The sequence below is a fragment of the Neopsephotus bourkii genome, unplaced genomic scaffold (assembly GCF_033783945.1).
Source record: "Neopsephotus bourkii isolate Nb327-2 ecotype Australia unplaced genomic scaffold, CSIRO-AGI_Nbou_v1 NB_659, whole genome shotgun sequence".
Classification (NCBI taxonomy): domain Eukaryota; kingdom Metazoa; phylum Chordata; class Aves; order Psittaciformes; family Psittacidae; genus Neopsephotus; species Neopsephotus bourkii.
In genome coordinates this window covers 6386969-6413500 of record NW_026901158.1, presented here as the reverse complement: position 1 = coordinate 6413500, position 26532 = coordinate 6386969, and the positions used below count along the sequence as shown (strand labels likewise).

The following is a 26532-nucleotide window of genomic DNA, read 5'->3' as shown; positions in this document are numbered from 1 at the left end:
GAAATAACGTGGAATCAATTCCCATTCTTTGTAGGGCTGTTGGGAAGAGCAACAGGTTCTGGTTTGGGATAAAATCTTAGTGCTGTATCTAACGGCCTTGAAGTGGGTAGAGCTGCTGCATTCCCAATGGATGTAGTTTATTCTAAGGGGTAGCACCTTGGTTGTCAGTGTTTTAGATGGAGCAGAAGCTCTTTAAGTAACGACCCATTAGAAACATGTGGCTCATTGATGTCGGCCAAGCAATTGCCCCTGACACAAATACACACATGTGGATGGCCAGAAGAAAAGGTGCAGATGTGTGTGATGGGGAAGAGAGCTGTGAAATATCCTCTCTGCTTCACTCCTCCATAGGTAGATCTCTAATACCTGACATCCAGGCAAAGCCAAGGAGAGGGCTGCAGCATGCAGAAGGGAGTCAGCACCAGCACTAAGGATGTAGTCACTGTGTAGTCACTGCCGTACCTTTCCCACAACAGGCTCCTTCCCGCCTGCTTCCAGTGCAGTTTTCCAGGCACCATTGGGAATTTAGGGAATGATTTCCACGAGTGCAAGCACCACCCAAGGGAGGGGGTAGCACTGATCCAACTGACCCCCTGTTAAATGCTCTCTGGAGACAGTTCCTTCCCTCTTTCCCCCACGAGGGCTGTCTGAGCACAGGCTGTTCCCCGGTACAGTCGGTGTTAGGGCTGTTCTTTGCTGTACTTGGTGCAAGGTGACAGCCAGAAGAGAATTTCAAGCAGCTTTCTCTTGCTTGTGTTTTGCAGGGGGATCCGGGACCACCAGGCCAGCCAGGAGCAAAGGGATCCAAAGGTGATGTGGTAGGTTTCAGCAGGGTGGATTTATAGTGTCCCAGGTTTAAGGAAACGGCTTGGTTAAGCGTTATTCCCAGGGTGTGTGATTTGCCCTATGGTCTGTGCCTTGAAGGACCTGCTGGGAGGGCTGTAAACATGCATTTGAGTGTCCAAGCCCAATAGCTTGGTGGCTTGATGGAGCTAAAGAAGATGAAGACAGTTTCAGCTTGGTGGGTGAAGCTTGGGCAGGTCTTCAGTCACTGCCATGGGGCTGTGTCTCTTTCCCATAGCCCTGTTCATGCTGCCTCCAGCTGGCTCCTCTGTCCCTAAGGAGGTCTGAGCCAGGCAAGCGTCTCTCATTTGAACCATGACCGTTTCTGGCTTGAAACCTTCATGGATTTGGAGTCCATTTATCCATGCAATTACGTTTCTTGGAAGAGTCCCTCTATTGCCTTCATTGAGCAAGGAAACACGGCACGCATGGGTCCTTCAGGGTTCATCACGGTACCTCATACCTATTCCTTCCTCCACATCTGGCTGTAATGACAGCTTGCTAATTACTCTCACAGATCAGGGGGTTTATTTGCTAAAACAGAAGAATGTGACCTCAGCGCTCAGCAAATCCCTGCTCCCTTTGGGCAGATGTCAGGACTTTAAATCTGAGCCTGCTGGGGTGATGCCAGGAGATAGTTTAACCTCCTGTAGGTGTTATTGGTAGATATAGTGGTATACGTTGGTATATATACCATGGACTAGGTGATAAGGGGAATAAACCCTACCCATGGAAGGACAATCTGAAGCTGCCTTTAGGAGTAATCAATAGCAGAGAAAGCACCCCCAGGAGTGTCTCTTTCATGGAGCTGGTCCTGTGCAGATGGAGAAACAACACACAGAATAGGCTGCGCTTCCATTTAGGAGTGCTTTAGTACATGACCTCACTGAGAGAGCCCTGGTGAAGGTGATGAGGCCGAGTTTTCCATTCATTCCGCACGAATTAATCCTTTTTACAGCTAACAAAGCCCAGGGGGATTTTCTTCATGTCTCTGTTCACATCGCACACTTCGGACACAGGGTACCCTTTTCATCCCCATCAGCTTCCCAAAACAGGAGCCACCTCCCAGAGGAAAGCTCCTCCTGAAAGCCATGCAGAAGACTCACTGGGTCCTTGCTTTGGCACTGAGCTGCCCATGAACTGAGAGAGGACGCAGGTTTTAAGCATCTTGTTCTAATGCTTGCCAGTGCACTGAGTCCTCCCTCGAGTTCATCCTGCTTTCTTTGTCCTCATCTGCTCTGTATTAGGAAAAATGTAGGTCCTTGCCTTCTAGCTATTCATTCCTGCCCTAGAACTCTCAAGGCATACGAAGAATCACTTGTAATAAAACCAAATAGAAGCTCAGTGCCCAGTGATGGAGCAACTGGCTTTATAAACCTCCTTTTTATACAAAACTCTTTCCAACCATTATCCAAACGCACACCCTCGGTCAGGCTCCCAAGCGGAGCTGGGTTAGAACTGCTGCAACTCTAGATGTCTGCCTTCACTTGCAGGGTCAAAAAGGAAAGCAAGGAGCACGGGGCAATGCAGGGAGCAGAGGCTCACCGGTAGGTAAACACTCCATGTTCTGCTCCAGGAGATGCTGCCCAGGAGCTCCATCACTGACTCCTTTGTGATTTTAGGGCATCCTTGGCCTACCAGGTCCTCGAGGAGTGGTGGGAAGGCAGGGTCAAGAGGGTGCCCCTGGAGTGGATGGAGTGCCTGGGAAGGATGGCGTGCCTGGGATGCTGGTGAGTTTGCAAGTGTAATACAGCATCGACAGCAAAGGCAGCTTAGGAGCTGGAAAACCAAAAGGTAGCACAGGAGGAATGGATGTTGTCCAGCTGTAGATGGTCCAGTTTACATGGACCCACAGTCATCATAGGTCCCCCTGCATATCTCACATGCTGCCTGTGCATTGCCAAGTCTATAAATAAATAAACCAGTGTTTCTTGCATGCACAGACTTCTGGATGCAGCTCTGCCCATGGTGCTTGCTGAGGCAGGATCTCACCACTCCCCCGTCCCTGTGCAGAGGTGGGAAGAGCATCTTATTCCACAACCTTTTCTGGGTTTCTTTCCTAGGGAGAGCAGGGCGATGATGGGGAGCAAGGCGTGACAGGGATGCCGGGCAAAAGAGGCAACCCTGGCATACCAGGACTCCCAGGGGCACAGGGACCACCAGGATTCAAGGTGAGTTTCTGACTCCCTAAGTTACTGCTATGAGCAATGCTGTCTGTGAGCCTGTTGTCTCTAAAGCTTGGGTTCTCCAAGGTCTAATAAAGCTTCTTCTGCTGCTTTTCACTTAGCTAGAGGCTCCGTAGATCCTTTTCCTCCTTCATCCCTCCATTCTCATGATGCTGACAGCAGCTCAATGTCCCAAGGACCCTTTCTCCTCTGTCAAAGTTCACTGAGCTCACATACAGCGTATACCCTCCCTTTAGCCTTCTTTCATTAGAATCAGGGCTAAGAAACAAGGCCTTGGAGAAGTGGCAAAGGAGCTGCTGCAGCCTGCCTGTAGGATGCCCAAAGGGGATGACTCCTTGGGAGATTGGGTGTCCTCTGTCTGCTGCTTTGCTAGGCCTGAACTGCCAAAGGGACATCTGTGCTGCTTGGGGTTTAGAATGTATTTATTGCATTGGAATGGCTGGAGCCAGGATGGGCTTGGACATCCCTCTGGGTGGAAGCAGGGTCAAGCTGCTTTAGTGACCTGGGGGTTTATTCCTGGTCATTACCCTAGTCCAGGCCACAGGATCTAAACGGGACCAGAAGCAATTCAGCCCTCTGTAGCCAGACTCAATGAATAGGAGGACTCCAGCTGGGTGTGAAAGGCTCTCAGGTCTGGGTTAAATCACTGCCTCCCTTAATACATCACTCTTGGGCTGTCACTTGCTGCCCTCCAGCTGCCTTGGGTAGAATAACAGGATGCTACTATAAGCGACTGCAAGACCTTGGTGTGTTGTGACAGATCCACACCCTGGCTCCAGGGAAATCTATTGCCCCTGTGCCATCTGCTCAACCATCCTTGGCTCTTGCTGCCTTTGCTCCTCTCTCCCAAGCGGAGTCACTGGGGCTTGTGCAGCTCCCGATGCATGGCAGAGGGAATTGATGGGTAGCAACGAGTGGTGCTGGGTCTCAGCAGCCCCTCTCTGCAGTCGCTGGTGCTGGGGAACACGTTGGCTTTGCAGGCTCTGGATTGCAGTTCTCCAGCTGAAGTCTTGGCACATCCTCAGCGTTTTAGATGGATTAATCATCACTTGCAGGGGGCAAGAGATTACGGGAAGCTCCAGGGCAGGACAGGCAACACATGGAAGTGCAAACAGTGCCTTTGCTGCCCTTAGCCCTGATGCAATACAGCTCTGCTGAAGCTCATGCTCTGTGTGAAGCTCAGGAGGGGACCAAGCCATGCCTGTCACTGATGCATCCTGCGGCAATCCGCCTCAGCATCTCCTGATGAAACCACATTCCTTGTCCCGATGAGCCACTCTTTCCCAGCTTTCCATCTATGGCTATTTTGGCTGAGCATTGTTATATTTAGCTCCTGTCCTTCGGAATTACTTGAATCCTGTTATTTTTAGGGTGAAAGAGGATTGCCTGGACAGACCGGCCAAACAGGGAAGCGAGGATCATCGGGAGGAACAGGCCTTCCAGGGAGCCCCGGTGATCCGGGACCCAAGGGACAACCGGTTAGTGATGAATGGAGCTGCTCAGACCTCAATCCAAGGTGTCTCCTGCAGGGAAGGGTGCAGATCCACAGGCTGGGATAGCAGGGTGAACCCTGGGAGGGTCTTTTATGGATGAACCCATAACCAGGTTGTGTGTCAGTGCTGGAGCATCACCACAGCTCCCTCCATCATGCACATTTCCCTTCTCACTTGTGCGCAGGGATGTGTAACCCACGCCTGTGCTCCCCAAGACGACATGAGTGTCCACATCATCCTCATGCCTGTGGTTCCAGGCCATGGTGTGTGCTGGCAGCCAGGCTGCAGAACCATCTCAAACACCCTCAGCAGTATCTTTATCAGAGCTGTTATAAGCGCAGTGGGATCCCATGGGAGGTATGGAGTGAAGGAGGTGAACCAGGCACCCTGAGCCACCCAAAGAGTGGGAAGGAGGCTCTGTAGCTCCGCTGGGACATGCAGGAGGTGCAGGAGTGGGTGTCACTGTGCAGTTTTTAGCCTCAAAGTACAAGCTGAATTCGCACTCCTGTCCCCAAGGCAGGCTCCAAACCCTTCCTGCTTTTCCTTATTGTGCTGATGGGATTGCCCTGTTCAGCACAGAAGCATCACACTTTATCATCCTGAGGTTATATTGACAGCATACAAGCTATTTAGATGGGGATGAGCATCAGAGGGTCTGGTTAGGCCATAGGTGTAAAACAAGGGAAAGAGAGATTGGGACTAACACAAAACGAGGGACAAGATGAACCCCAACAACCTCAATTACAATATCCTTGTTTGGATATTTCATAGAAAACCCTGTGATGGCAGTGTTCAAGCCAACAACAGAACAGCAGCATCATTTTGCCTCGTGTCCACAAGTGGTAGGGTCATTTGCCCAGTATTGCCTTTGTCTACCTGGCTGCATAGTGATGGGGTCCCCTTAACTGAGACGACTCCATGGCATTGAAACCATTCTGACTCCCCACTTTTGCCTGGAATTCCTCTATATAAAGAGGGCTTGCTTGGTTCTGCTATTGCAGGAAAGACCTTAGTCCTTTGTTAGTAGCAGTTTTCCTTTCCAGGATCCATAAAGTGGCAGTTAAATCAATCTGTATCCCTGGAAAGTTCCTTACGCTCCACCGAGTCCAACCAAGCCCTTCCTTGCCAAGCAGTTTCTCACTGTTGTGGCAGCAAAAATCCTGCTAACACTGAGTTCTCTTGACAGCCTCTGGAATAGCCTTGTAATAGAGGTGGTGGAAACCCCATCGCTTGAGTCATTTACAACCGGGCTGAACAAGACACTGTAAAACACCCCATAAAGTACAATTCAGCATGGGTCACACAGTCCTGCCGCGAGGCCAAACAAGCCTTTTCCATCCGTGATGTTCCTACATGAATCATCTGGTGCATGTTTCTGACCCCTTTCCCTTAGCACTGGATCATTTCACATTCTGACATCTAAGAAGCCCAGGAATATCAAAGCTCACGCATCTCAAACGTGGTGAGATGAGGGTGTTTATGCAAGCACATGCTACCCACTGTGGGGTTTTCATTCTCAGAGTGCACGTGATGTGCTCATCTGAGCTTGTTGGCATTCCAAGTATTGTATTATTATTATTACTACTAAATAGAGCAAAACTCCCTGCAGGGTTGGCTAGGAAAAGGATAAGGGGATATGCACAAAGGATTAGGGGGGATATGCACGGTTGTCCTGGGTTTGATAGCAAGGTTATGTTGTAGGAACATGCACTTTTTTTGACAGCTTGAATGAGTTTGAAACTATATTTTAACAGGTCAGCCCAGTTGGGATCAGAAATAAAGTTTGTTTTAAAGGGCTTTGGGGATGGTTTATTTTCAGTATGAATTTACAAGATCTGTATCAAACTAGATGCTCCATCTGGCTTCTGCTGATGGTGGTCCAAGCTAGACAAGCATCGGCTAGAAATAGCGTAGGCATGGCCTCCATTTGGGAGCAAACAGGCTAATTCTGGGATCTAAGTAATCTACAAGTCTATGAGAGCTTCTGGAGTTGTTTTCAGCCTGATGTTTGTGTAATTCCCCCTTCATGCTTCTTTCTCGTCGGTCCTGCTTAGCCTGAAGAATACCAATGGGTTTCTCTCTCTGAAGATGCCTTCAGGTGCCCTGCAGTTCAGTGTGAACTTACTGTTCTTTGTCCTTGTGTTTGTCTTGGCTGTGATTTGCAGGGAGACTTTGGCGAGGCAGGATTTCCAGGGATTGCAGGCATGTTTGGGCCAAAGGTAAGAGGCCGTCCTGTGACCCGTTGGCTTTCCAGTCCCTCTTTACTGGAGACAGACAATGCAATAGCTGTTGCAAAGGCTTTATGAGCAGCTCTGCAGAAACTCTTGAAATTGAGTTGTGACTTCCTTTAGTTAATACATCTTCATTTATCGAGTGGGAGTTGGCATCTGCTTTGTTGGTGCTTATTCCCGTTAAAATGAGTAGACGATAGAGGCGAAAGGGCTGTTCAATAGACCTTGGAGCTGTTTTCCCCACCACCTGAACATCTTTCAGATGCTTGTGTTTCCAGCATCATGGAATCACAGAGTGGTTTGTGTTGGAAGGGACCTTGAAGCTCATCCAGTTCCAACCCCCTGCCATAGGCAGGGGCACCTTCCACTAGAGCAGAGTGCTCCAAGCTCCCGTTGGAAAACAGGAGTGGGAAATAGCTGTTAAGAAACTGGACTTTCCCATTCCCATAGGCAAGAGGCAGCACCTCTGTGCAGCAAGGACATAAACGTAGGGGCTATGTTTATTAATGGGACCTGACATCTCCTCTTTGCTTGCAGGGCCCCCCAGGAGACCTCGGTTTCAAAGGCATTCAGGGACCCCGTGGGCCTCCTGGTCTCATGGTGAGTGGGTTTCAGTTTGTTTGCTTTGGGTGGATTTTCTCCCCTCTGTTTCTATGTGGCTCCAGGGTGCTATAAGGAGCACAGTGCCCTCTTCACTGCATGGGTATCTTCTGCCTTGGAGACAGTCTCACTGCTATACGCATCGTGCAGACAGCTCCAGCTACACTGAGGTCCTTCTATTCCTGGGCTTTCTGAGGTTTTCCATGGGCTGTGACACCAAACTGTGAGGGTTTGTGTCTATGGAGCTGCGTTTGAAACAGCTTATTTCAGCTGCACCAAATACCATGGCCGTGCTGCTGAGAAGCATCTTTACTGAGTCTGACGTGGTAAAAGCAAACCATCAGTCCCCATGTGATGGTTCACACCTATCATTTCTTTCCTAGGGAAAGGAAGGAATTATTGGTCCGCTTGGCATTCAGGGTCCCAAGGGAAGCCCAGTAAGTGTCTGCACTTTTTCTACCTGTGTTTTAAAGCAGTGTTTGAGATGTTTGAAGCCAGCATGAGTAAATCCCTGTTGTAAAGAGTGAAATGAAATGGTCTTTAAGATGAGCAGCTTGAAAGGCAGGTTTAGTCCCTGGCTGTGTATATAGTTGCAGGAGGAGCAACTCTACCCAAGTGTAGCAGTTTGGTACAGAGGCAGAGGTGAAACCCAGCAAGATGAACACAGACAATGCCAAAACATCCGGTAATGGGCAATTTTATTGCCTTGGGATGAGCAGGGCAATAGAGGAACCTGAGCTGATGTGTTTAGGGATGCACTTGGGTCCTTGCAAGGAGCTTCTGGGTGGCAACACGTCCTGGCAATGCAGGTCAATAACAGTCACTGACAGCCCCCTCTGTTCTTCAACAGGGGCCCAAGGGGGACAAAGGCAGCCGTGGAGACATGGTAAGTGCTGGTCTGCGTCCTGTCCCCCTCTCCTTGAGCAGCCAAGAGTCACACCAGGCTCCACTGCACCCACATGGGCTCTGGCTCAGTGCGGTGGCATCAGTCTCATGTGAGGGCAACACACAACACCCACCCCCCAATACACGTGTGCACACACGTGTGTGCATGCACATCCACATGTGCACGTATACACTTGCTCTGCTGTTTAAATTCCCATTTCATAACCCAGTTCCACAGCAAAACCTAACACTTTATCATGTTAATGATGACCAGGAACGAATCACAGTGAATGGCAGCTCAAAAAGGCACAGGCTGCCCAGGCCAGGGGTATGGGACATGCCTAAGTAGCATCATTGCCTGGGTGCAGTCCCCATTGTATGAGGGAACAGTGCCAGTGCATGTTTTTGCCTTCTGCTCTTCCTCTGGCCCTCTTCTTGTGGTGGTTGTGATGGACTTCTTTACCTTCTCACAGCATCTTGGTGTTCCCACCATACAGAAGATGTGGGGGGATGCTGGATACGTGTTATACATCCTCCTTGTTACCCATTACACGGATGGTTAGCTCTCCAGGTTGTTTCTTATGGCAACCAGTGGCTGTTGCTGCATGCAGTGGCTTGTTCCAGGCATCCCAGCACACACAGTGTGTGGCCGGTGCAGAAGGCTGGTTTGTGCCTTCTTATAAGCAAATACCCCTCAGATACCCAAATCCCAGTGCACGTTTCTAACCAGCCAGGGTGCTGCCTCCCTCCTTGCTCCCCATTTTCCACCTCCATGGACACAGCAGAGCATCTAGAGCATCTGCTGATGTTGAGGCCATCAGCATCCTGTTGTAACCTCTCTGCTGTAGACGGTTTGGACCCTGCTTCCACTGTTCTTCAGTTCAGAACCCAGCCCTCGCACAGGCACCTCAGGAACAGCACACAGTGAGATGTATATAGATATATAGAAATAGATGGAGATTTTGGTTCATTAATGAGCATCTTCTGACAGCTTTTGCCTTTTCTTCCCTTCTTTTTCTTCTGCAGGGTCTGCAAGGTCCAAGGGTAAGTGTTTGAAATCACTTTTTCTGATTAAAATCTCATGTTTAAATAAAGCAGTTGCTTTTAGCAAATGGAAAGCTGCAGGGTGGGTAGTTGTGGACTCAGGGGATGTGATGAGTACCTGGGGATGTGGCATTAATGACAGCTAAAGAGCTAAAGGCTGGGAACAAGGGATGCACTCGGAGTCGGGAGGTGGATGAAATGAAACCACCTCCTGTCTCCTGAAGGGTTTGAGGGAGAAGATGCTATAAGATGTCGGAAACCTGGAGGATTCCAGCAGGGAAATAGAGCTGTACACTGCAGGTATTGCACTAACTGATGCCGCTCTGTGTCTTTAGGGTCCTCCAGGCCCACGAGGACACCCTGGCCCTCCGGTACGTATATGTGGAAAGGGTTCAAAGACATGATTGAAGCAAGGTTAAATTTACTGCTGCATCTCCAGAGGGACTGTTCACTCACTGGAAATTATAGCTTAGCCCCATTCCTCATATGCAAACCCGTGTGTGTGAATGGAGCAGTGTTTCTTGTGCTTCTGCCCAAACCATCTCCAAGTATCTTATATAGAGAGAGCATTGTTGCCTCCCTCGCTCATCTGCATTGAGGGACTCCAGGGGGAAGAGGATGAACATGAGTGAATACCTTTGCAGCAGTGATTGCCCATCCTTCTGGCTGATGCCCCTTTTCTGCTTTGATTCCTAGGGACCGCCAGGAATTCCGGCCTCGTTTGTAAGTTGCTGTTTTCTCTCTGTTTGTTAACGCTGATAATAAGTGATGCAGAGCCAAGGTGCTGATGGGACATCCAGAAAGAGCTGCTGGGAGCCTGAAGATACACGCTCGGGTCCAGCAAGAGATGCAGAGCAATGCTTGAATCACAGCCCTAGACTGAGAAGCATTTGCTTGCATGAGGGCAGCTTCTAACAATCTCAGTTACCATCTCTTTCACCCCACCCTAGCAACAAGACAGCTTTGGGGCAGCTTTCCAGACACTGATCGACTCGAACAGCGCGCTCAAGACAGAGGTAGGAGAGTCCTTTTGAACTCACCGGTCTTTGATGGGAACAGTCAGGGTTTTGTTTGCTCTTTGTGTGTGCCTAATGTTTATACACACAAAGCTGTGGGTTGAGGCTGTTCTTATGGAACATCTGGGGGTTTGTGCATGCAAAGATCCCTTTAAAGGATACGGTTGTGTTGCGTTTGTGAAGATTGAGACCTCATCCCTTTAGAGATGTCCCATTTAGGAGAGCATGGGATGAAGTTCACTGGATCCCAGACACAGCCTGTCTTTGACCCATTGATTTTGCCCCATATAAAGCAGAAACCCTTACGGTTACAGCATCTTGTGCCCCCCAAGACACACCTGACTTTGCATCCTTCTCTCTCCAGGGTTACCAACATCCAGACTTCCTCATGCTGGACCACGGAGGGGAGATCTTTAAGACACTACACTACCTCAGCAACCTCATTCAGAGCATCAAGAGACCCCTGGGAACCAAGGAAAACCCCGCACGCATCTGTCGAGACCTCATGAACTGTGAACAGAAGATGAACGATGGTAGGAAGCCCTGAGCATGCGATGGCTGCATCCTTCATAGGGCAAATTCACATGGTCCAAACTGGTCTCCTCCCATGGGAGCAGTAATGCAGATATTACAACGTACCTTTTCTCATCACATTAAAGATAAAGTGTTCTTTAAAACCCCCAAATCCTCTGTTTCTTCAGGTACCTACTGGATAGACCCAAACCTCGGCTGTTCCTCGGACACCATTCAGGTCACCTGTAACTTCACCAGTGGTGGGCAGACGTGTCTCAGCCCCATCACCGTCTCCAAGGTACACACAGCTCAACCCCAGCACGGCATTTCCCATACACTGTTATGAAATGTTTACCCAGGAGTGTGTCATCCCGGAGCACCACCACTGCCCACTATGGCAGAGCTCATTGGCTTTGCCTCGAGGTGGAATTGGTGTAGCTGTGACATTCAGAACTGCTCTCACACAGCTTAAAACCATACCCAAGAGAGCTCTTGACTCTTGAAGACAAAGCAGGGCTTTTCCAGCAGTGTTTGGTTAACCCATAACCCAAACAGAGGGCAGGAATTCTGCAAACACGCTGCTCCCAAATGCTTTGTTGGATTATTTAATGTCCTGGTCACAAACTGAGGTCAAGCTCAAACATCCAGGTTTCTAACTCCAGGGCTTTTACTGAGGAAGCTCCTGTAATAACAATAGCAGTATCAATACCGGTGTCCACCTGCAGATGAACTGAACCTGCTGCTTCGCTTCTTTGAAGGAGTGCATCTGGAATTCCAAGTTTACATTATTATCATAGAATCATAGAATGGTTTGGGTTGGAAATGACCTTAAGATCATCCAGTTCCAACCCCCTGCCATGGGCAGGGACACCCCACACTAAACCATATCACCCAAGGCTTTGTCCAAGCTGGCCTTGAACACTGCCAGGGATGGAGCATTCACAACCTCCCTGGGCAACCCATTCCAGTGCCTCACCGCCCTAACAGGAAAGAATTTCCTCCTTATATCCAATCTAAACTTCCCCTGTTTAAGTTTTAACCCATTACCCCTTGTCCTGTCACTACAGTCCCTAATGATAGCGACTTATCCCTTAAGGACCTGACTGTTCTCAATAAAGGAGCTGCTGTGTCCATAGGGAAACTGTCCACATTGACTTGGCATCTGGCCTTAATGCCCATAGACCTCACCCAGCCCTGCACATCCAGAGCACAGGGACCACCTCTACTCTTACACCACACACTGACGCTCCAGCCCCGCTCCAGGGGTTCCCCTAACACCTCTATCCCATTCATTCACAGCTGGATTTCGACGTGGGCAGAGTGCAGATGAACTTCCTGCGGCTCCTGAGCTCGGAGGCGGTGCAGCACATCACCATCCACTGCCTCAACACCTCCGTCTGGCGCGACGGCTCCTCCTCGGAGCCTACGGATAACGCCGTGCGCTTCCGGGCCTGGAATGGGCAGATGTTTGGGGCACGGGGGCAGCTCAAGCCGGAGGTGGCAGCAGATGACTGCAGGGTGAGTTGCTGCAAGAGAGGGGAGGGATGGAGATGCGCGTTGAACCCATTCTGCAAGGCTCAAGCTGTACCTGTGCTGCTTATTCCATCAAAAAGAAGGGGGACGGGTCTAGTTTACCTGTTCACCACTAGTTTTCCAGCCCAGGGTGCTAGAGCAGCTCCTGTTAAGTAGCTAAGCCTTCAAATAGAAAGCAAAACATTCAGTTCCAAAGTTAAGTGTCATGTGTGTCAGCAGATAGATGGTAGAAGGGGGAATTGCCCCTTGGATCTTGCCCAGAGTCAGTAGCTCTGTGTCTGTATTTGGGCTCACTTCATTAGGGGTTGTGTTTGGGGGGTACCGTTTCAAGCTCAGTTTGACCTGCAAAAAGGATCCCCAAAGTGCTCTCTAATTCTCAACCCAAAGGGCAGTCCCTTATCACCCGCAGGGCTTTTCTACCTTATACCTCAGAAACGCACCCCTTTCCAGCAGTGGGGTTGGAACTGGATGATCTTAAGGTCCTTTCCAACCCAAACCATTCTGTTATCCATACCCCAATTAAACAGCTCTTTCTCTGTCCCTCCACCCTGCACAGATCAAGGATGGACGCTGGCATCGGACTCTCTTTTCCTTTCGGACACAGGACCCTCAGCAGCTGCCTATTGTCAACATCTACAACCTCCCTCCATCCGAGCCAGGAAAGCAATATCACCTCGAGGTCGGCCCTGTGTGCTTCCTTTGAACAAAGCCACAGAAACCGGGCTCCAAGGCTTTGACCCCACGTTTGGCCTATGCCTTTACACAGGCTCTCCCACCTCTCTGCAGCAAGAACAGCGGGGCTGTGTCTTTCGGGTCAACTCTTGCTCTTAGCCTTTGGTCTCAAAGAACCCGTGATCTACTGAACTCAGCAGGGTGTTGGAAGGAGGAATAACAAGGGCGAAGGGGAAGCGGGTATCAGTCGGGATGCGACGATGAAAAGGGATCCAGATGTTGCCAGCGGTTCCACACACAAAGCTTTTCCCATGACCAAAGAAAACAGAGAGAAACCTCAAGCAGCTCGCAGCGTGGGTTGTTTTGGGGGTTCCCCCCACCCTAAACCCCCTTTGTTTTCCCTGGTTCCTGAGTTACCAAATGCTCTTGCCATTGAAAAGTGATTAAAAGGATAAAGCTTCCCTCTCAGAGCTTGTCGCCTTCTGGATGGCCACGTGCTGCATCAGGTCTCCCAGGCGGAGCTGCGAGTTGAGTCTGGCTGCTCTGTGTACCGGAAGCATTTTGATGTGCAATATTAGAAAGAAACAAAATATATATATTATATTATTTAAAGCAACAAAAAAAAAAGAAGAAAAAAGAAAAGAGAAAAAAAAATATATAATAAACTAGGTTCCTCCTTTCCATGTTTAACCAGCATCCCTCCTCATGCGCGGCGCTGGGATAAGGGAGAGTCCCGATGCCGAGTAGGGGGGAATGGAAGGAGGAGAGGGGAAGAGATTGGTGCTAAAATAAGAGAGAGGATGGGCTCGTCTGCTTTGTTTCTACCTCTCACTGTGAAATCTCTGGTGCTCTTAACAAAGTGTCTTGTTTTATATATATGACTTTATTTAAAGTTGTGAAGGTGCTACCGTGTCGTGCCACAGACCCCCAGTATAGAACCCCATGGGACCGCCTCTCTATGAAGAGGGGATGAGGTGATGCTCCATAGATAAATCAGGAAACAGCCACCTCTAAAGGGATCCTTTAGTCCCCATGGATGCCAAAAATCACTTGTTCAAAGGGTGTTTTCAAAGCAAATTGGATTGTTTTAACTTCTGGTTCATCAGCACTTCACTGCTTTGGGAGGGGAGTGAGGGCTGCAAGCCCTGAGCCTCAGAGAGAGCTGTATTTGAGTCCCGTTATCATGCAACTCCCTCTGCTCTAAGCTCGTGTTCCCTGGTCTAAGGTCGTATTTAACCCTTCGGTCTGGCCCCTCTGCCAAGACTGCCGCCGTGGTTCCTTGTTCCAGAACCCAGCCGGGCTTGGAGGGGTTTGGTTCTGTTCAGTTTTGTAGAAAATTTTAGTCTTTATATGTAAATTTGGAGGATTTTTTTCTTTTGTTTGGTTTTTAAAGAGGTTAATTATGGTAATCTTTAATTCTATATAAGGAATAATATTGATGTAATCGGAGCCGTACTGTATCAGAAACGCTTCAGCGCCTGGATGGAGTTTTCGTGTCTCTTACGGACTATGGATTTTATTTTTTTGAGGAAAAATAAGAAAAAAAGAAGTTATTTGTGAGTCTCTTTGTGCATTCATTCCCCATTAACTACTGCCTGCTGGTGGCTTCCCAACAGCCATCGGAGAAGGCTAAACCACATCGGCCCCATATACCTCACCCTCCACGCAGCCCTGCCTTGGCTCAGGAATACCTCACCCTAGGGGCTGGCTCGCCCCGGTACCCCCAGGCTGAAATCACCATCACTCACTGCCCGCTTGCTGCCTTCCCCTGCACACACACACACAACCCCTGGGTTTGTCCCTCTGTTGCCATCAGCTCCTGTTTGTTCTCATTAAAGCTTGTTTTTTATATTTTTTTTTCTTTTTTTAATTTTTTTTTTGGACTTTTAATAAATATTTAAAACTGAGGCAATGAAACGGGGCTGCTGTGGGTTTATTTGCTTCTTTGTGGGAAGATGAATGGGCAATGAGGGCAGAAAAACTCCACTCTTGAGCATGATAACATTGACAGCCCTGGGGAGCCTGCAGCCCTCAGCGGGATGCAGGATGCAAATGCACAAGGCTGGGATGCTGATGGCTCCCCACTGCTGTGCATCACCCCCCAAAGAGCAGCTCTGCTCTGGAGCCAGGCTGAGAGAGCTGGGCTGGGGCAGCCTGGGGAAGAGAAGGCTCCTGAAGGGGAGACCTTAGAGCAGCTCCAGTGCCTAAAGGGGCTGCAGGGAACCTGGAGAGGGGCTTGGGACAAGGGATGGAGGGACAGGCCAAGGGGAATGGCTTGAACCTGCCCGAGGGGAGACTGAGCTGAGCTCTTAGGCAGAAGCTCTTCCCTGTGAGGGTGCTGAGGCGCTGGCACAGGGTGCCCAGAGAAGCTGTGGCTGCCCCATCCCTGGCAGTGCTCAAGGCCAGGTTGGACACAGGGGCTTGGAGCAAGCTGCTCCAGTGGAAGGTGCCCATGGTTTGGAGCTGGATGAGCTTTGAGGTCCCTTCCAACCCAAACCATTCCCTGTTTTCTGAGGCTAAGCTGCACTGTTTAAAATCAAAACACCCCCTGCACAGTCTCCTTCCTCTTCCCAGCGGTGCCAGTGTCCTGTGCTGCCAATGCCAGCCCCACAGCACGATCATGGGGCCCTTTAAGCTGTGAAACTGGGGTTTTGTCCTTTCCAGCTGAGCTCCCTGTTGTGCACTGGTAGCCTTGTGGTGCTTGTTGCTTGTCTCATCCTAGTGCTGCAGAGATAAAGGGGCTTTTGGGCTGCGGATGCTGTTAACACACACAGCTGATGAATTACTTACCATAGAGTAATTAATTACTGTAAGTAATTAAAGCAGGCTGAAATAACTGTTAAGCAAAGCCTGGCTGGGGATGGGGCAAAAACAGGGAACAACCAATGCAGTGGGTTTGGGCTCTTAGCAGCGTTAAGACATTACACCCCCTTTGAAGGCAGGATCTCTCTGCAAGTGGTTTTGTTTGCTCCAGTCCCGACCTCACAATGGAGCGCAGTGATTTATGCACGGGCCGTGTTTGCTGTGTCCCTGCCCACAGGAGCTGTGTGTGACCGGATCACACGGGTCAGGCCAAAGCTGACCTGGCCCCAGCACCCATCGCACTGCACCCAGCACCCCGCACCCCGCACCCAGCACCCAGCACCCAGCACCTCGCACCCATCACCCCGCACCCTGCACCCATCACCCCGCACCCAGCACCCAGCGCCCCACACCCTGCACCCCGCACCCAGCACCCAGCACCCAGCACCCAGCACCCCGCACCCAGCACCCAGCACCCCACACCCCGCACCCAGCACCCAGCACCCTGCACCCAGCACCCAGCACCCAGCACCCAGCACCCAGCACCCAGCACCCAGCACCCCGCACCCCGCACCCAGCACCCAGCACCCAGCACCCCGCACCCAGCACCCAGCACCCCACACCCCGCACCCAGCACCCAGCACCCAGCACCCCGCACCCAGCACCCCGCACCCCGCACCCAGCACCCAGCACCCAGCACCCCGCACCCAGCACCCAGCACCCCACACCCCGCACCCAGCACCCAGCACCCAGCACCCAGCACCCTGCACCCATCACCCAGCACCCAGCACCCCGCACCCAGCACCCCGCACCCAGCACCCAGCACCCTGCACCCATCACCCAGCACCCCAACCCAGCACCCAGCACCCAGCACCCAGCACCCAGCACCCAGCACCCTGCACCCAGCGCCAGCACCCAGCACCCAGCACCAGCACCCAGCACCCAGCACCCAGCACCCAGCACCCAGCACCCAGCACCCAGCACCCAGCACCAGCACCCAGCACCCAGCACCCAGCACCAGCACCCAGCACCCAGCACCCAGCACCCAGCACCCAGCACCCAGCACCCCGCACCCATCACCCAGCACCCAGCACCCAGCACCCAGCACCCCACACCCAGCACCCAGCACCCATTCACCCCGCACCCATCACCCCACACCCATCACCCCGCACCCATCACCCCACACCCATCACCCCGCACCCATCACCCTACCATGCCCAGCAGCACTGCCGGGAAGGGCAGCACCATGGGATGAGCAAACAGAGCATGGCCGCTTCCCGCTGCTCCTGATGCAACCCAGGGCCAGCCCTGGCAGCTCCCATAGTGTGCAGTGTGATGGGGTGTGAGGGGTCGGTGGTGGCAGGGATGAGGCTTTAGTGTGAGGCTGGGGCCCTGGAGCAAGGAGAAGATGGGTTTCCAATCAGCTTGGAGCAATGAGATGTGATTTGGGCTTCATGTGAAAAACATCAGCTTGGCTTTCTCTTTCTTTCTTCTTTCCCCTCTTGCTCCCAGCTGCTGTCAGGATATAATTTATGGTTTATGTTTATCTGAGTAATTTTGCAGAGAGGGAATCGGGTTCCATTAGGTTTAAGCTGTTAGATACTGAGCTCGTGCAATCCCAGCCTGGATGGGGTGAGAAGGGACCTTAAAGCTTCCACTGGAGCAGCTTGCTCCAAGCCCCTGTGTCCAACCTGGCCTTGAGCACTGCCAGGGATGGGGCAGCCACAGCTTCTCTGGGCACCCTGTGCCAGCGCCTCAGCACCCTCACAGGGAAGAGCTTCTGCCTAAGAGCTCAGCTCAGTCTCCCCTCGGGCAGGTTCAAGCCATTCCCCTTGGCCTGTCCCTACAGGCCCTTGTCCCAAGCCCCTCTCCAGGTTTCCTGCAGCCCCTTTAGGCACTGGAGCTGCTCTAAGGTCTCCCCTTCAGGAGCCTTCTCTTCTCCAGGCTGCCCCAGCCCAGCTCTCTCAGCCTGGCTCCAGAGCAGAGCTGCTCCAGCCCTCACCATCCTTGTGACCTCCTCTGCACTCATCCCAGCAGCTCCAGGTCCTTCCCATTCCAAGGGCTCCCACCTTGTCCAGGGCACAACCCTGCTGCGCACACACACACAGCACCCGTTCATCACCCCATCCCCAGCAGCATCCGCATGGATGCAGACCCAAACCCATGGGAGAGAGCAGCCACCTCCAGCCTCCACCATGGGTGGTTATGTGCCCTGTGGGGGAAAGCCACATCCAGGAGCCATTTGGGTAAAGAGGCACCCCCAAAACTGCAGTTTCCATGCACCAAAGCCTGCATTGGTGAAAGCAGGGGTTGGGTTTTCCCCTCTTTACAGGTTCAGTTTCCTCCACGTGGTATTGCCTCATAGCTGAGCAAACAGCCCTGCAGCTGAACAAGCACATCAGGGCTGGCGATGGCCACGTTTGCAGGTGCTGTATATAAGGGCCAGAGCCAGGCAGCAGCCGGTCAGTGCAGGAGCCTCCTCCCATCCAGCCCAGTGATGCTGCCCGGCCTCCTCTTCCTCCTGGGGCTGCCGCTCACCCTCGCATCCCCAACTTGTGCCCCACTCATCCCGGTCACCTTCGACAATGCCACCATCCCTAGGGTAAGCACTGGTCCTTTCCTATCAGCATCCCTGGGGTAAGCACCGGTCCTTTCCTATCAGCATCCCTGGGGTAAGCACCGGTCCTTTCCTATCAGCATCCCTGGGGTAAGCACTGGTCCTTTCCTATCAGCATCCCTGGGGTAAGCACCGGTCCTTTCCTATCAGCATCCCTGGGGTAAGCACCAGTCCTTTCCTGTCAGCATCCCTGGGGTAAGCACTGGTCCTTTCCTATCAGCATCCCTGGGGTAAGCACCAGTCCTTTCCTATCAGCATCCCTGGGGTAAGCACCGGTCCTTTCCTATCAGCATCCCTGGGTGCAAGGGGAGGTTATGGACCCAACTGACAGCTCAGTGCTGGTTTCCCTACCAAGAAGTGAAGCCTTGCAGCTCTGATCCCATAACCTCATGAGCAGGGCACCTGTGGGTGGCTCCTGCTTCCATGCCCCCACTCAAATCAGGCTGCGCAGCACCATCCCTCCTGTGCTGCCGTTCTATTGTGAGCCCTTCAAGCGTCAGGGAGTCTCCATCCACACAACCCTTCACTGCATGGACAGGGTTTGGGGATGTTTAATGGGAGGAAAGCAAGGAGCACCAGGCACAGAGCACTGCAGGCACACGCTGGCCATACAGAGAGCTGGAGCATCACTTGAACAAGGAGGGCACAAACCCCAGGGCTGGATCCTACCTGGGGCAGTCACACACTGGGGCACAGCAGGGTGCAATGGATGCTTTCACTCACACGGTGCTCCAGCACGGACCCCCCCCATCACCCCAAACCAGCCCCATTCTGCTCCCCTCCACAGCTCCTGGGACACTGGATCTACATCGCCGGTGCCTCCCGGTACCCGCCTCACCTGGAGGAGCTGAGAGCCCTGAAGCACGCGGCTTTCTCCTTCTCTCCCAGCAGCCACGAGGACGAGCTCAGCACCACTGAAATCATGCGTCTGTAAGGATGGGATTCACCCCTCCCCAGCATCCCCATCCCCAAGGGATGTGGGTTCGGGTCCTGAACCCCTTGGGGAGGGCAGTTTGGGGGGGAAAGGATTTGTCCCATCTGAGCCCTCTGCCCTGCAGGAATGAGACGTGCGTGGAGAGGAACACCAGCAAGGTCCTGGTCTTTCGGGACAACTCCACCTTGGCGCATGGTAAGGCCCCGGCTGCGATGGATGGGATGGGACATGGGGACAGTGACACAGCCACACCTTGCACCCTCCCGCTTCTGCCCCACAGTGTTTGGCATCAGGCCCCTTTCCACCTAAAACCATGTCTGGAGGGGATGGGAGGCTTCTTCCACCCCATGCAATGGGTACAGCAGTGCTTGGGGACCAGGCTGGTCCCCACTGGGATGAGGATAAAGGGGGTGAGCAGCCCCAGCACGGGGTGATGCTCACCAATGGGTGACCCCGCTCTCTCTGTGCCTTCCAGTCGATGACCAAGTGTTTGCCATGGCCAAACTGATCCAAAGCGACAAGGACCTGCTGATCCTCAACCATCTCAATGATGAGTTCCCAAGTCTGAGCCTCTCAGGTGAGCGGATGCTGCCCGGGGATCCCTGGGGCACATCCCTGGCCCCGGACACATCAATGGGGATGGGCATCCCCAACCCTCACAAAGGGGTGTATTGATGGATGTGGGTATTCCCAGCCCTCACAAGCAGAGCAAAAAGCCCCTTCACCTCCGATACAGCAAGGGGTGGGCATGCAGACAGCTCCCCATCTGCACTACGGGTACCACCAAGAAGCAAAGCACCCCCAAACCTCCCTATTTCTCCCCCTTCCCCTTTTTGCCCCCCGTTTCTCCACAGCACGGACGCCCAACGTGAGCAAGGAGCAGCTGGAGGAGTTCAGATCCCACCTGCACTGCCTGGGCCTCACCGAGGAGGACATCTTCATGACCTCTGAGAAGGTACGGACCCATCCCCGGGGTGGGTGAGCACCAGCCCTGCACCAGCTCCTGCCATCGGATGCGATGGGGATACAGGGCGGGATGGGTGAGCAGTTCCCCACCATGGTGGGGGGACCATCCCCACCTTCTCCTCCCCGAGCATCCACCTTGGTCATTGCTGATTCTCTGGGGCAAGGGGCATGGATGGATGCTCTCTCCTATCCCACAGGATGCCTGTCCCCTGCCCTGGGAGAAGAAGGGTGAAGGAGATGCAGAGCCACAGCTGAAATAACCCCCATGGGCCACTCCATCCTCATCCTCCTCCGGTCCCCCCATGGGGACACCCCAGCTCCAGCCCAGCCTCAGGACTTTCTATTGAGGCTTTGGTTTTCCTCCTGGATGAAGCACACCCCGTTCCCTGCTCTCTCCTGGACCCACAATAAACCCATGTTACAATGCCTGCTGCTCCTGCTGCATCCTCACTGGGACCATGGGACCCCTCCTGCCTGCCCTGCCCAGGATGCTGCACCTCCAACCCCACTGAGAGGGGTGACAAGACCCATACAAAACCCTGATCACGGCAGTGGGCACAGAGATGCTCATCCCTCCACCAGCCCCATGGTGGCACAGGATCCCCTTGGCCACCCCATCCAGTGGTTCCCCCCTACTACGGGGCACCAGGATGTGAGCACCCCCCATCCGAACCCCTTGGGTCTCCTCCACGAGGACTCAATCAAGGTGCTTTTAGCACCTCAGCATCCCACCCTGAATCCTCAAGCTAAACCCTATGGGGCTCTGCCTGCACCAGGGGCTTGCACAGGGGTTGGGGTGATGTGGGGTGATGCTGTGCTATCCCTGGGTGTCTCTGAGCAGAAATAGGGGGAGAGATTGGGGGAAAACATCACCAAGGGGCAGAGTGAGGGTCCTGGGGAGGCTCCACATCGGAAGGGGAAAGGCAAAGAGAAACAAAGGCAGGAGAGAGAGCAGGTCCTGCCCTGCATGGGGGATAGGGATGGGGGCACCTTCCACTGGAGCAGCTTACTCCAAGCCCCTGTGTCCTTGAGCACTGCCAGGGATGGGGCAGCCACAGCTTCTCTGGGCACCCTGTGCCAGCGCCTCAGCACCCTCACAGGGAAGAGCTTCTGCCTAAGAGCTCAGCTCAGGCTCCCCTCGGGCAGGGTAAAGCAAAGTCCCCGCTAGGTGCCCATTGCGTCACCAGCGCAGAGCTGAGCCCTCCCGTCCTGTCCCACAAGCAGCGAAGCGAACCCGTCCGTGTGCCCTGGGCTCCTCGCTCCCAGGCGGCCGCAGCCATGGCCGGGGTTGCTCCCATCCCCATCCCCATCCTCATCCCCATCCTCATCCTCGCCTCGCTGCTGCCCGCAGCCGCCACCCCCTGCGGAGCCCTGCGCCCCGACAACAGCACCGCAGCCAAGGTAGGGGAGAGCCGATGGGGGGGATGCAGTGAGGCCGTGGTGCTGTGCACAGCCCCCGTGTGCCGTGGGGAAGGGGAAACCTCCCTTTCCCCCCTTCTCACCTGGGGGGGGGGGAGCCTCAGCACCGCCTCTGCAGCAATGGGAAGCGTTTGCTTCCCGAAGCACCTCGACTCACGCAGTGCTCCCCCAGTGGGGACCTCAAAGCAAGGAGGGTTGGGGGGTGGTTTTGGGGTGAGTCCCTTACGGCAGCACAGGGCACTGGGACACCCACAGCCAGCACCATTCCCGATCCAATGCAGCCATTCCCCCCCCTCCACCTCCGTTTGTTCGCACGGGTTTCGCTTTGCTGCCAATGCAGGGCGAGAAGCAGAGGTCACGAACAGCAGGGTACCACGGGGGGGTGCAGACCTGCCCCCCGCGCACCCACAGCTCTCACTGCGCTGCCCCTGTGTCCCTGCAGCTCCTGGGGACGTGGCTGTACGTGGCCGGCGCTGCCCAGCTCCCCCGGCACCTCCTGGAGATGCTGCTCATCGACCACGGGTACCTCCATGTGGAGCCTGGTGCCAGCGAGCAGGAGCTGCCCATCACCCAGAGCGTGGCTGTGTAAGCGGCACCCCCCGGTCCCTGCCCATCTCTTATGCGCTGCAGTGATTCCAGCAGGAGATAGGAGCACGGCTCCATGGATGCTCCGTGTGTGCTCCTCCATCCCCCTTCCTCCTCACCCTCTTCATTTAGATCTAAGGAAGGGGTCTCTGCTCCCCATTCCTCCATCACCCTCCTCCTGTTTCTCTCCCCAGGGGGGACCAATGTCTCACCAACAACTCCACCTACATGGAAATCACTGATGGCAACACCACGCTGGTGAAGGAGGGTGAGCAGCACCGGTGGGGTTTGGATGGGATGAGACACCCAAAGGGCCCATGACCATGTTGTGCATCATCCAATGCATTGGGTTGCTGTGTCTGTTTGAATCCTCAGTGGATTCCAAATGCCCCCACCAGGGACACCCTGCCATCACTAAACCCTAGGAAGCAATGCCATACCAGAACCAAGGAGCAAACCCATTCCCATCCCCATGTCTCCTTTATGAAGTTACCCCACAACCCCTTGGGGAAAGGGGGGAACATTTAAGGCAGGTTTAGTGAATCAATGAAGCCTCATGTTCTGAACTGTTTCCTCCTCACCAGGGACATGGGGTGAGCCATTTGGGGTGGGAATTGCAAGACCCCCAGGATACAGCTTGCACCAGCCCTACCCCAAGCACCAATGGGCGATGCCATCAGCACATTGCAATGATGGGACAGGAGCTGGTGACTGCCTCCTTCACATCCCAGACCCACATTGAACAAGTAGAATTCAAACCCAGAATATCTCGCCCTATACAGGACATCTGTCCTCACCCATTGCTAAGGGCTGGGTCCTGGCATTGCCCATCCTTGGGCTGGGTTTTATCGCTGCTCCAGCACTGAGCACCTGGATGCTGTGGCTGTTCCCAACCTGATGCTATTCTCTCCAAGCCAAGACCCAGCAGACTGTGGGGACACTGATGGAGCTCAGCTCTGAAGATGTTCTACTCATCCAGTACCAGCTGCAGAGGGAAAGGACGTACTCGGGGCTGTATCTCTATGGTACGCAAACCCCATCCTAACTTTGAGCTATTGTGGGACACCAAAACACACACATAGGATTATGAGCTAAAACCACGCAGCAGCTTGGCTTTACCAACAGTGATTTCCCTGAGGCCACCACTCCAGGGGTCACAGGAACACTGACAAACCCCTTGAAACCCCAAATCTCCTGGCAGAGGAGAACGAGCAAGTTAAAGACAAAACCCATTGACACCATGAGCATTCCAAGACCAGGAAGCAAACACAATTCAGCATCGATGTCGTTGTCAAATCTCAGTGTTTTCAAGCCAATCTTGCTTTACCAGTACATGCCTCCCAGGGCAGAGCACGTGGCTTTGCAGGGCAGGCAAAGCTGATCTGATCACAACCCCATAAAGCAGCATTGTAGGGCTTGATAAGGGTTCCCAATGCCCTTCCAAGCTGCAAAGCTGTTGCTTAAGAGTCTGAAGGCACTTACAGAGAGCTGCCTCCATCCTCAGTCCTTCCCAATGGGAGCATCAGAGTACTCTGCAACCCCTTTAAGCAGACAGGACCAGAGCTGACTGGGGAGATGGTTAAAAAGTGATGCCCAAGTTGGTTTTGTTCCGGTGTATTCACCATGAGAGACCCCCATAGGGACCATGGGCACAGCAAGCAGCGGTGGGAGCACGGGGCAGGGATGCGGCACGCACCGAGGCCTCTGGTCCATGTTTAATGCCTGGTAAATGCTTCTCCTTTTCCAGCCAGAAACCTGAGCATGAGCAGAGCCCAACGGGAAGAGTTCAAGACCCAAGCCAAGTGCCTGGGGCTGAGTGAAGAGGGGATCGTGTACGCGCCATGGAGAAGGGTACGTGGCTGCCCATGGATGGGCAGAGCCAAGACCCCCAGTTATAGCTCCAGCCACCAAACCAGGCTCTTGGAGAGAGGCTTTTAAGGTGGTGGAAATGATGTAGGGGGCTAAATACACACAGTGTTGCTTCAGCAGTGATGGTGGGTTAAAATACACACACATGCATCGATACATGAATCCCCAAAGCAAATCCCAGCACCTGAGCATCTCCAGTGGGAAACCTGTCCCACAATGGGAAAAACAGCTAAAGGATGGGATTTGGGCCCTGAAATTCCTGATTTTGCCTCCCAAAGCAAAGCCCCCCCTTCCTGGAGGATGCAGCAAGGGGCAGGAGGGGCTGGTGCCCTGCGTGGTCCCACTTCAGACAAAGGCACCATCACCCAAACCTCAGGCTGTTTCCAGGTTGGGGTTTGCTTTTCCTGCACCCCAAGGTGGGATGAGCAGGTTCCCAGCCTGGCTGGATGCTAATGGGGTTCAGGGAGGCTGCACAAGCCAGTTCTCCTCCCACCCCAGCACAGAGGCTTCTTTTGGGTTTGGGATCCAGCCCTGAGCTTCCAACCCCATCAGGACAGAGGCAACACCATCCAATCCCACAAAACCAGACCTTTTCCTTCAGTTTTTCCATCAAAATACTAACTGCTTAGCATTAATAGGCTTCAATGGACATTAATTAACATCAGACATAAACATGTAACATTAACTGGACCTCTGCAGCCTGATTTAGGGCATTTTATCCTACAAACGACCAGTCCCTTACAAAATGAGTGTGAAAAACCTCCTGCCTTTTCCTGTTCTCCATCTCCTCATCCCCATTGGGAGACTCTGAGCTTCCAGAGGTGCCCAAACCCCACTGGAAGCAGCCAGGCTGGACCCACCAGAACCCCCAATACCCCCAACCTCAAGGACCTGCCTTTAGCACTGTCGCTATGGGTCCCGGGGCACATGGAGAGATGAGATGCTCACAGTGGGGCAGGGGCAGGTCTCTCCATTATAGGCAATGGGCAGCACCTGGGGAGCAGAACCCAGCTCCCTCAGGTTAACGGGAGGCAGCTGCTGATCAGGGCGTTGCAGAAGCCTCTGGATCACATTTAAACCTGGGTAAGTGAGGGAAAGGTGGAATAAGCTCAAAGTGTTTGTCCTTAAATCCCTGGTGCCATTGGAGTCAGCAGAGAAGGTTTTTGTGCCTGGCCAAAAGGAGGCACCTGAGGAGTGAAATGAAACCAGTTAAATACAGAGATTTGGGGACCTTTATCATCAGGGTGAAGGAGATGGATGCAAACAGAGCATCAGAGCAGTGATTCATGTACCGCTGCACTGGCCTGAGGCATCAGGAGAACTTCAACCACACTAATCCCAACAGCCAGGGGAGCATGAGCTTTATATTGAGTTCCCAAGAGGTTTGAACCCCAGTTTCCTTCAGAGCACACTGAGCCCCCCCATAGTACAGCTTTGCCCCAGAATGGCACCATCAGCAGCTCAGCAGCTGAGCAAATGTGTCCATGATTCAGACAGCCCATAGCTTCTCTGGGTCCTCTTAGATGTATAATCAGATGAAATGTTGCTTTCTTCCCTAAATTCCCTCCTGCTGGTGCATTGCCCATCACCTATCCTGTTATTGCTGTCCTGGAAGGAGCTGTGTCAAATGGAGGAGGCTGACAAAGGAAACAGCCCATGGATGGAGCCCACAGCTGCCGTCACAGCATCACCTTCTCCGGGTACCCCAATGCTGCAGGGCACAGGGAAGCGATCCCACGTTGGGCAATAAATGTTTTCTTCAAACCCAATGCACTTTGTTGCTGGATTCTGGATCGGAATGAGGGCTTGCAGCAGGAAACCAAACACTCACCTCGTGTGTCACTGGGCAAAGTCAGCCTTGAGCAATGGGGGACGGGACACGTGGAGGTGTTCTCTGCACTCGGTTCGCACTAAGCTCCATTGAAAAGCAGCAGTGCAGTGAAGCAGTGATGGAGGCGAACCAGAAGAGGGCAATCATTAACTGCTTTAAATGAGTGCGCCAAGCAGTTGGTAGCTGGAATATAACTGGAATGTATGGAAGGCTCCAAACTTTAACTGTAGGCTGAGGGGAAGAGGGTGCTTAGCTAGAAGCAAGCACCCAATTCCCTCAACAGCGGCGTGGCTGCCAGAAGGAGCCCAGCAGGGACAGAGATAATAGAATCCTAGAACCATTATCCCTGAAGAATGATTATCCATATCCATACAATGAATATTCCTGCCCAAAGCCTTTGGATCAGGGAATTGCTCCCCAGTAATGTTTATCCATGGCAAGGTCTGTGATACAGGAGGACAACACTGCCAAATGAGAGAGGGAGAGGGTGATG

General features: G+C 53.0%; 3 protein-coding genes across 4 annotated transcripts in view; all 3 read left to right on the top strand.

The window, feature by feature from the left end:
* The window catches only part of COL27A1 (collagen type XXVII alpha 1 chain), a 163869-nt gene extending 149039 nt beyond the window's left edge, over positions 1–14830 (top strand). The window contains exons 46-62 of the mRNA XM_061352908.1: positions 765–818; positions 2337–2390; positions 2466–2573; positions 2907–3014; positions 4400–4507; positions 6688–6741; positions 7291–7353; positions 7737–7790; positions 8204–8239; positions 9265–9282; positions 9618–9653; positions 9979–10005; positions 10233–10298; positions 10663–10831; positions 11000–11109; positions 12111–12329; positions 12901–14830. Of these exons, the coding sequence (XP_061208892.1) occupies positions 765–818; positions 2337–2390; positions 2466–2573; positions 2907–3014; positions 4400–4507; positions 6688–6741; positions 7291–7353; positions 7737–7790; positions 8204–8239; positions 9265–9282; positions 9618–9653; positions 9979–10005; positions 10233–10298; positions 10663–10831; positions 11000–11109; positions 12111–12329; positions 12901–13047 (1431 nt within the window). The 3' untranslated portion in view covers positions 13048–14830. The remainder of the gene's footprint in view (positions 1–764; positions 819–2336; positions 2391–2465; positions 2574–2906; positions 3015–4399; positions 4508–6687; positions 6742–7290; positions 7354–7736; positions 7791–8203; positions 8240–9264; positions 9283–9617; positions 9654–9978; positions 10006–10232; positions 10299–10662; positions 10832–10999; positions 11110–12110; positions 12330–12900) is intronic.
* Positions 14831–18213: 3383 nt separating this feature from the next.
* LOC133211984 (alpha-1-acid glycoprotein 1-like) lies at positions 18214–20634 on the top strand. The gene is made up of 6 exons (XM_061352926.1): positions 18214–18420; positions 19223–19365; positions 19494–19564; positions 19845–19946; positions 20224–20324; positions 20533–20634. Exons 1-6 carry the CDS (start codon positions 18229–18231, stop codon positions 20593–20595), a joined length of 672 nt encoding a protein of 223 aa, XP_061208910.1. The 5' UTR covers positions 18214–18228; the 3' UTR covers positions 20596–20634.
* Positions 20635–21554: 920 nt separating this feature from the next.
* LOC133211731 (alpha-1-acid glycoprotein 1-like) lies at positions 21555–25977 on the top strand. 2 transcript variants are annotated; one of them, XM_061352315.1, is made up of 6 exons: positions 21555–21736; positions 22197–22339; positions 22534–22607; positions 23254–23364; positions 24087–24190; positions 25824–25977. In XM_061352315.1, exons 1-6 carry the CDS (start codon positions 21614–21616, stop codon positions 25956–25958), a joined length of 690 nt encoding a protein of 229 aa, XP_061208299.1. In that variant the 5' UTR covers positions 21555–21613; the 3' UTR covers positions 25959–25977. The 2 variants fall into 2 exon arrangements, with proteins under 2 accessions (XP_061208299.1, XP_061208300.1); XM_061352316.1 differs by lacking the exon at positions 23254–23364.
* Positions 25978–26532: the final 555 nt, after the last annotated feature.

Excerpts from the sequence above, each read along its gene's own strand:
- LOC133211731 (XM_061352315.1), top strand. The coding sequence starts at position 21,614 with ATGGCCGGGGTTGCTCCCATCCCCATCCCCATCCTCATCCCCATCCTC. Across the intron at positions 21,737-22,196 it reads ACAACAGCACCGCAGCCAAG|CTCCTGGGGACGTGGCTGTA; the intron begins GTAGGGGAGAGC and ends GTGTCCCTGCAG. Across the intron at positions 22,608-23,253 it reads CACCACGCTGGTGAAGGAGG|CCAAGACCCAGCAGACTGTG; the intron begins GTGAGCAGCACC and ends ATTCTCTCCAAG.
- LOC133211984 (XM_061352926.1), top strand. The coding sequence starts at position 18,229 with ATGGCCACGTTTGCAGGTGCTGTATATAAGGGCCAGAGCCAGGCAGCA. Across the intron at positions 19,565-19,844 it reads CAACTCCACCTTGGCGCATG|TCGATGACCAAGTGTTTGCC; the intron begins GTAAGGCCCCGG and ends TGTGCCTTCCAG. Across the intron at positions 19,947-20,223 it reads CCCAAGTCTGAGCCTCTCAG|CACGGACGCCCAACGTGAGC; the intron begins GTGAGCGGATGC and ends GTTTCTCCACAG.